General features: G+C 35.7%; 1 protein-coding gene across 1 annotated transcript; it reads left to right on the top strand.

Annotated features, from left to right (window-relative positions):
- The first annotated feature begins 2,126 nt into the window (after positions 1 to 2,126).
- Positions 2,127 to 9,146, top strand: ormdl2 (ORMDL sphingolipid biosynthesis regulator 2). The gene is made up of 4 exons (XM_007235714.4): positions 2,127 to 2,203; positions 3,278 to 3,461; positions 4,882 to 5,033; positions 5,257 to 9,146. Exons 2-4 carry the CDS (start codon positions 3,288 to 3,290, stop codon positions 5,390 to 5,392), a joined length of 462 nt encoding a protein of 153 aa, XP_007235776.1. The 5' UTR covers positions 2,127 to 2,203; positions 3,278 to 3,287; the 3' UTR covers positions 5,393 to 9,146.
- The last annotated feature ends 631 nt before the right edge of the window (positions 9,147 to 9,777 follow it).

The following is a 9,777-nucleotide window of genomic DNA, read 5'->3' as shown; positions in this document are numbered from 1 at the left end:
AATGTAATTGGAGATTCTCTCTATAGAAAGAGAAATGTTGTCTAGGCTTAGGCTTAATCCCTGTCATGGCTGGGGAAACCATCCCTATATGTCTTTCATGACATTTTAAGTGTTGTTATTCTTAAAGATCAGTCTAAAGACACATTATTAATAAAAACCTTTTGACAATACTGGTATAGAACAAACTGCAAAAGTGCAAGTTCTGCAGTTGCAATACCAAGGAGTTGAATTAAAATTCCAGGGACTTTTTAACATGCAGTTTCTTACTTATGACAGTTGTTATCATTAAATTCCTGCACTGCCCCTCTAATGTGTCTTTAATTTCTTCTCCCACAGCAAAAACATGAAGCTCCAGAGCCATTAAATCCAGCAGACTGGATGATTGAAGGGTTACTGCGTGACAGTGTGGACCGCCTATATTCCTTCTCCATCATAACGGCTCGCATCTTCAGCTTTCTATCTCATCAGCACCAACAGACAGGAAACTCAGTTAATGATAACCTATTATGACCATGTTGGTCTAAATGTATTTGACTGAAATACTTAAAAAACCCAATGTTCTCATATATTATGATTACACATAGTAGCTACATTGATAGCCTCTTTTAAAAATGATCAGGTGTTCATGTGTTCACTTTTTGCATTGTATAAGATTTATGGTTTTATGAAGATGTATTTATTATTGGTCTTATTTATTTTAAACTTATTTATAGTTTTTAATTTATTATTTATTTAACTGTGTATATGTGGCATGTGCCAACAGTATGTTACTGCTGTTTTGTGTAAGATTTTTTAATGATCAATAAATGCATGAACAACTATTACAACTGTCTTGCGCAAGATGTTTTATCTTTTAGTTGCATGTTCCTTTAGTCTGTAGGGAATTACTAGGGAAACCAGTAATTTTCAGGAAGCAAGTTCAGACAGTGGTAGACCAATGAGGAAATGACACGATTGATAAAAGCGAATTTCCCAATCTAAAGTCAAAGCCTGTTTGTGAAATAAGAAGGAAGGTGTGCTTTCCTTAAATATTCCCATTGCTCTGCATTGCTTCCTGATACATTTAAATACATTTATGCATTTAAATTATAAAATAAGTATGTTGTTGCTGTCACACAAAAAACTTGGTTATCTCCATTTCCTTTTTTTGTCATATTTGAAAAATGTGACATTTTAGTCAATGTTCTTTACACAATGTGGAGATTTTTATTTGGAGATATTTGTTCTTTTTTCTGTGATATTCATACCATTTGTTGCAATCTGAATCTATTACTTATTTTAAAATGTGGTACATTGTTTGTATTTATGCATTATGTTTTAATACATGTAATACATGCTAAGGGAGAGCACACAGTCCTGGGCTCTTTGACAGATCGAACCTGCTATCTCCCTTTCTGACGTTTTTCTTTTTGATCATAATCATAATATTAGTGGTTGTTTACATTGCGTCACAATGTTATAATAAACTGACCTATAGAAATGCTCCAAAATTACTTACATTTACTTTCAATGAGTTAATGAGTTAAATAGATTTCGCCCCGTTGTCATATTAACTCTTATTTTAGAGATTTTAGAATAAAAACTTATTTTGGAATATTGAACACTTTTATTATTTTTGCAATGATTAATTAATATTTTTTTGTAAACCTTTTAAGGAAACAGAGCTAAATTAATATACACACAATATACTCACACACTTGTGAGTGAGAGTGGATAATCCTGGACACTTTATAAAAATTTCACTCATTGTAGATTGTGTTTACACAATCAGTGAGTCACTCTGCATCTCTTCCTTTTTCCTCTTCGTGGTGAGGAAATGGGAATGCTGCTGACTGGGCAGCTAAGTTATCTGGAAATTGACATGTAAAAATGTGATAAATGTTACAAAATTATTGGCGGCACACAACATTCAACTACACTACACTACAAAATTTGAATAAATAAAAATTAAAATAAATATTACAAAAGTATAATTTTTAAATTAACTTTACTTTGTTTTTTCACGGTAATTATAAAAGAATGAAAAAAATTGTCCAATAAAAAACTCAGGCGGGACAAACGAGAGCAGCTGACCAATCAAAAACACAGAGGGGCGGTGCCTTACAAAGGGCGCCAGCCAATCAACGTTGAGTAGGGTGGAGTCCGCCGGGGAACTGCGATTTCCTGGTTACGGTGGAGGTGTGTTATATGACAGCAGTCGTTAGTAAGTAGCGTGTTTACACAGTTTTACTCGCTTTAATCGGTTTGTTCTTAATAAAAACTCTATTGTCCGGGGTAACGCGCGTTTACGGAACGCAGAAGCCACAGAGGCTTGTAGGTTAACGAGTTTAATCACTAGTTTACTAGCGATAGCAGATGTTGCTAAGCTAGTTAGCATTAGCTGTAACTGGTTACGCAGTTTGAACGAGAGAACTAACTATAGATATATAAACTTTTTTTTTGGCTATTATCTATTGCTGAATTCAATCTAAACACAGTCTAAAATGGGTGGGTAGTAACTGTTTACTATTAGTTCGGGACAAGATCAAAAACATCCCAGAACTATTCGGAAAAGACAAAAAGAAAACAAATCAGCCGTTCTGTTGTCAGTAAAATAATTTATAATTTAAATTAAAGGTCAGGCCACCCTAGCAGGTACTAAAGTGTAATCCTTATCTTTTTTACCCACTTCTGCAACAAATACTGAGCAAATGCTGCTGTAAATACTGAAAGTACTCTGATTTTAATTTAAAAGTGGAACTTATTTTTCTTTGTTTCTACTTTTCTATGCTTAAGCTTTCAGCTGAAATGTTTCATATTTCAGCAATTCCTAAATATGCTTTAATCACTGTAATCCTAAAGTGGAGTCCAGGGTGCAGAGGAGAAAAATTCTAAATTCAAGAAGTATGATGTCAGTCAGTAGTCAGTGATACTGTGTTTTATCTAGCATTTGCACAGTTCTTAATCATTATTTTGTGGTATATATGGTGAGGTGTACGGGAACGATTCATAAATACCAATGTTGTGTAAACTATTGTGTGTCAACTTCTCCATCTCTGATTGAACACAGAAGCTACATCTGTGTTCTCTAGTAAAATAAAAAAACCCACACAGCTCTCATTGATGGGAATGTATGAATAAAATATAGACTCCATTGTGTAAAATGCTTTTAGCACTTTTAGATCCCTTAAGACTGAGATGAATGTGAAAGATCAGATAAGTGACTTGGAGCCTATGTGCATGTGTGCATGAGTTCATGAGATGTGCATGAGCCTCCTTACAGTCTTTTTCCTTTCAGATCTGTCACAATGAATGTGGGCGTTGCTCACAGCGAGGTGAACCCCAACACCCGGGTGATGAACAGCCGAGGGATCTGGCTCACCTACTTGCTGTTGACCATCGTGTTGCATGTCGTCCTGCTGAGCATCCCTTTCTTCAGTGTGTCACTAGTGTGGACTCTAACAAATGTCATTCACAATCTGGTCAGTCACAGTAACATCTTAGATAATAATGGGAATATAGCGAGCACTACACTGAGTTGCCATGTTGATATTTATGTATACCTACCATGTGCATGCACTGTATAGCTGCATCTCTAAAGCTTTACATCACTGGAAGCTGTTCCTTTTTTGTTGGATACCTTAAATACAACATGGATATGGCAAAAATATATATATTATATTTCTTAATTTCAGTCGATACAGTATAATTTTTACACTGATGTGAACAGTTTAAAAAACAGGAAAAACAGCTTGGAACGCCTGTAATGGTTGTGTGTACCTTTAAACATCTGAAAAATGAATTGGCAAGTTCCTGTAAAGCGCCCTGTAATGAATTCCGGTCAATAACAGGTGAAGTAAATGATAATGAAATATTGGAAATGTGTTAAAACATTTTATTTTGTGACATACGTTGTTATTATTGTCCAGTCATTAATACAACAAAGAAATGTGCCCTTTGCTACTGTGAAGGACTCAATGTTAGTGGCTACCCCTTCTATTTATCGCATTTAGCTACCTTAAATTGCACCCATTACTGACACAGATATGCAGATACACACACAAAGCCCCCCATCCAACATTCTGATATCTCTTGTCTACCACTACCACTTTTGTTGCTTAACACAGTCCAATTCTCACAGCAGTGTTTTACTATAAGACCTAGTTGAAAGCCTTCTACGCACAGTAGAGACAGATACTCCAACAAAAGCAGGATAAACTCTTTTTTAATATCCTTGATTTTAGAAGCAACAGTGCATGCACAGTTGTCCTGACACCTTTGTGCATATGGGACAGGAGGCAAATACAGACTGTAAAACAGCAAAAGTCATACAGAAGTCAAGTTAAACACACATTTAACATTATTTAGAAATGGACACTTTTTGTAATCCTTAATTTTTAAAAGCTTAACGAAACCAAAGAAGTGAGTGTGGCCAAATAGCATGCTCTTTTTACTGCAAGCTGAATCATATTCTCAGTGATAAGCTCAGTTGTCAGCCACTGGAACTCCTCGATAGTCCCTATGATACTGCTAAAGATGAAACAGATACTTCGCGTGCAGCATTGCTCTTTAGCATATGGAAAGGTCAGTGTTCACCTGCTCATCCAGCAATAATCCAGAGTTAACAAGGTGTGGGTGTGAGGCCTTTTCTGCAGAAACAGCCTCTACTGTAGGGACATTGCTGTAAGGAACTCACTGTATTTTGCCACAGTAGCATTAGTAATTGCAAACAAAACTTCAGTTAATTTCAAATGTATTTTAATAGAGCTCCATCTTTTGAAGGAGTAACTACAGTTCCAGAGTTTTTACTTTAATTGTATGTACTTTTAGGTTTGTTACTTCAGTTCTGCATCCTTAAACTCTCTCTGTCTGTGGTAAAGTCCTAATTGTTTTCTTCTCTAGGCAATGTATGTGTTCCTGCACACAGTCAAGGGGACTCCATTTGAGACACCTGACCAGGGCAAAGCACGATTGCTCACACACTGGGAACAAATGGACTACGGCATCCAGTTCACATCATCAAGAAAATTCCTGACCATTTCACCCATAGTGCTGTAAGTTACTGTTAATGTTGTCTGTACTTGTATTGTAATTGTATTGTAATATCGCACCAGCTACAAAATATGCCATAGAAAGGTAGCAGTATAACAATAAATTTATCAGATACTGGTGCTTTATTATTATATTTTAGTAAATTCCCATAATTTTCTATCATATGCTTCCATTTTCCAGTAAAAATAAATGTGACGTGTCATCTTTTTTCTCATTCTCTTCTAGGTACCTGCTGGCCAGCTTTTACACCAAATATGATGCCACTCACTTCCTGATCAACACAGGCTCCCTCCTCAGTGTCCTCCTTCCAAAGCTGCCTCAGTTCCATGGAGTTCGTTTGTTTGGGATCAATAAATACTGACGCATCGCTCATCATTCATTCAGGAGGCTTGACGAGCTAAAGGAACAGTCTAGCAGAAAGCAGTGGCTTAGTTTATTCTCTGGTTTGTTGCCTTTACATTATCCAAGCTGGAAAAAGCTGTCAACCTAAACTGAACTGCATTTTTACACTGTGGTAATGTCTTGATTTTTTTTTTTGTGCTTTTGTCTGATTGATTGATATTTTTCCACAAATTTCAGTGGATATATATATAGGTGAACCAAAATGTTATGCCTGTATGACCAACATGCTGCTAAAACAACTTCACATTATAGTGCCTCTGAAGGTGTTGCGTGATACATTAGGCACCAGTAGTTCCTTTAACCTTTGACCAAATAGTCATCCATCCATCCATTCATCCAGGACAGGGCACCATTCCAAAGCTATAGGGTATTACATAAAAACAGTCATGCACACACTTACAACTAAGAGGAAAGACAACATCAAGCTCCATACAGACACTGACCAGTGATTAATCCCATAAACCTGTATGTATGCAGTACCTGCAACACCACATTTGTGAATTGGTCTTAATTTGAGCGTGGCATAGGACCAGAGTTGTAATTGAATACATTTGAAGCTGAACAAATACATGGAACCATATATGAAACCTTTATCTTAGTTGACAGTTGACAAAACAGACATTGCTCCAAGTTTAAATACCTTTAGGTTGCTGCTTCATAGAGTTTGTTTAAGATAACACATTGGTCTCTAAGAGTTTCAGCTTTTTAGACAAGGTTAAAAAGCGGTACCCTACAGGACAAGTTCTTCTGGGATAGAAGTATGTCAATTGATCATATCGGTCAGTAAAAGTTGTTGTGAATTAGCAAATGAGGTTGAACATTTAGCATGCTCATAAAGTGGCATCAACTATTGGTGTGGGAGTGAGGTCTGATAGTGGGTGCAGATGGATGGGGCATTCTATTTCTAACGTTTTAGGTGGAGGTATTTGAAAATTTTTCATTCCACAGTTTTACATGTGTACTGGGAATACATTACAGAAGGCATTACCACCCACAGCAGACAGCGCAGTGTGTGGTAATGTTCGTGGCCAACTGTGTATTGCTAGAATTGTCTGGATGGCTAGACTTTTTTTCTATTCACACACATCAATTTGATTTTTTACGTCTGCTGATTTCTTTCATAGTCAATTTGTCAACTGTACAAACTGACTTCACTTACCACTTAGATCATATCGCAAGTCTCAGACCATAACATGAGCTACTGTTATATATATATATATATATATATATATATAAAATACATTATTAGCTTCACCTTTGAATGTTCATAATGCTTTGGTTCATCAGTGTAGAGGGTCAGTCAAAGGTCGCAGGATATATGTTTACTTTAGAAACGAAAGGGATTGAGATGAAAAATGAAACAAGTCAAAAGGAAAATTACATATATGAATACACTAGAAAGTAATAAGTGAGGGGGCTGTTGTTTAGCCTATTTCTGGAACATCCCTGAAAAGCCACCATATTTTGTGTCCTGTGACTTTTTACTCACCCTGTATATTCCAGGCTGTTAATTCACTTCAAATGCAGGTTAAATTAATGAGTCTTAATAAGTCTCACTGCAGGCAGTGTGCAATACCCTGATTCCAAAATGTTCCAAAACGATGCCTGGATCCAGTTTAGTTTGATTGTGGAGTTCCTTGACTTTTTTTAGTTTCTGAGATTTTGAACCTTCTTTCATTATCATGTCAGATAGCAAATCAAATGCAAAAGTCACCTGAGTGGGCTTAGAGAAAAATAAGAATTAAATGATTAAAATGCATTTATTTAATACAGTTTCCTTTTAAAACTGAGCATCCCTCCTGCAAACATTTAAGTTGATATTCCAGTATCAAGTGCCTTGCTCTTCTACCATGTTTAATGCAGTTTCCGTTTTAAATGTTATTTATAAATTATTGCATTGTTTTTCATTTCCAGCCGTGGCAAAAATGGCTTTGTTTGTGCAAATGTAAAGATTTTTTCTTGCATCTTGAAAACTGAACTACTGCTCGATGAGATGTCTTTTTTTTTAAATGAGGTTTTGTGGATACTGGTGTAGATATTTGCCATTTACAGGTTTCAGTGGTCATCTACAGCTCACTTCTGCACAGTGGTTGGTTAATTCTGGTCAGGGGGAGGAATTAAGAATGACCAGCTCTCCTCTACACACCGGAATACCTGTTCCTGTTGGAATTCCGATTTTTTTTTTTCATGTTTTAAAGACTGTCCTGCATTTATTTCACATTTTAGATTTATGCTGTTTTGGATCTGCAGCTATGAATGTTAATGGCACCATAATAGATGATGCTTGTTTCTGTATTTGCTAATTGCTGTGTACTTTCACATAGTAAAAATGAGCTGCTGCCATTGTCATACATTTTATGATAAAAGATTAAACCACACATTAACACTTTCCTTTTTCCACTGGGTTTACCACTACATAGCTGTTGGTTATAGCCTATGCCTGTCCCTATTTAGCCTGGAATAACCTCTGAATCCTGCACAATTTTAATGTTTTCCCAGCTTCAATAGAACAGTTCAGCTTGGAAAACTATAATTTAATGGGTCTAATTTCCCCAAGCTTTGTTGTGTTGGGGTACTTTGATAATTCTGTTGGGCGTAACTTGTATAATAAACATGTACAATAAATAATGGGGGAAAAGTGTTTATATTATAGTATGTTAATATACACTTTCAAGCATAACATTATGACCACCATCTTGTTTCTATACCCATTATCAATTTTTCAGATGCACTGATCATATAGGAGCACATAGTAGTTCTATAATTACAGACTGTAGTGCTGTATCAGTTTTTCTGCATACTTTATTATCATTACACTGCATTCTCAAAGTTCTTCAATGGTCATTGCTTGCTCGGTTAATTATTTTCAGCACTGCAGTGATTAGCACTGATTAGCGTGGTGGTGTTTGTTGTTCTGGTACAGTGAGTGGATCAGATACAGCAGTGCTGCTGGAGTTTTTAATCACTATGTTTAATCTCTTACTGTCCTCCACTCGATTACACACTCCTACCTCCTGGTTTACTATTCTCAGTCCAGCAGTGACACTGAAAACTCATGATGGTCATAATGTCATGCTTGATTGTGTATATTACACACTTAAATCTTCCGGGTCAAAATTGAACCAAAACTGAGGCCAAACATGTATTTAAATATTTATTTATTTTTGTGTGAATTGTCTCCATAAGTAAACCACAGTATGTTGGGTGCATGTTTTAATTGTGGTAAATATTTCAATGCAGCAAACTTTGACTATTATTAGTAAATATTGATCATCACCTGTTTACTTTGTATTGTTTAATACAGGTCAGATGGGAATATCACTGCAATTCCTCTCTAACAGAAGTGGTTATCTGTTGGAGAGAGTGGTTAAGTGTGATGTTCCCGATCTTTTTTCAACAATGATCTTTGTGCTAAAAGGCTTTTGGGAAATCCAGCCCGACTAGTCGGATCAGGTTTTTTGGGAGCTGGGAAAGTTACAGGGAGTTGTGAAGGATAAGGGGTATTCCAGGATGCATTGATGGTAATCACTGTTCTGTATCAATTGAAATGATCTACTGTGCATTATGAATGCTTTTATAGTGTATTTTGTCTCTTTTTTTTTTACATGCAAATCTACTGTAAAAATGCACAAAGCTCAGAGATCTCTGGATATATTTCCAAAAGCCCAAAAGTGTGGACATTAAATATGCAATAAACATTTTAACCACTCCTATTAATGCTTAACTGTTTTTTGTTGGGACTAGTAGTTTAGAGTGTTCACTGAGAGTTATTCAGGCTATTATATGAAAACAGTTACATGGTAGCATATTGCCATTGTCACACACAAAAGGTATCTAAAATAGTTTTAAAAAATAGTCTTAATTTGCCTAGAGACTACAGATGAAAATGAGCTTTTTAGCTCACTCTGGCACATTGATGTAGAAACTACAATGTTGATCATGTGCATTGTCCCTGTTAAATACATGAAAAATTATATCTTTCAATGAGAGTTCAAATTTATTTTCTTTCTGGGGCATTTCTAAAGGTCCATTAATCAAGAATGTTTGACACAATGTAAAAGAACACCAGATTCAAAATAGCAAAAGTAAAGATTACCTTTGTTCCAATGATTGGTCAAGCATATGAAACAGTTTAGTATGGCTTAGATGATGTCAGAAGAAAGATCCTGTATCTCTTTTCTTTACAGGAATTAATTATGAATTATAATATAATTCTGAATAACATCATAAAATATTCATTGTAAAAAGTAGCATTTACTTCTGAGGCTTTTTTGTCAGCCATTTTTTGGTGCTGTTCTTTTCCCTTTCACTATTTATACTGTGCAAAGAATTGTGAGTAATAAG

Source organism: Astyanax mexicanus, chromosome 13, assembly GCF_023375975.1.
Source record: "Astyanax mexicanus isolate ESR-SI-001 chromosome 13, AstMex3_surface, whole genome shotgun sequence".
Lineage (NCBI taxonomy): Eukaryota > Metazoa > Chordata > Actinopteri > Characiformes > Acestrorhamphidae > Astyanax > Astyanax mexicanus.
The sequence above is the reverse complement of the archived record's forward strand: the minus strand, read 5'-3'. Positions and strand labels throughout refer to the sequence as shown.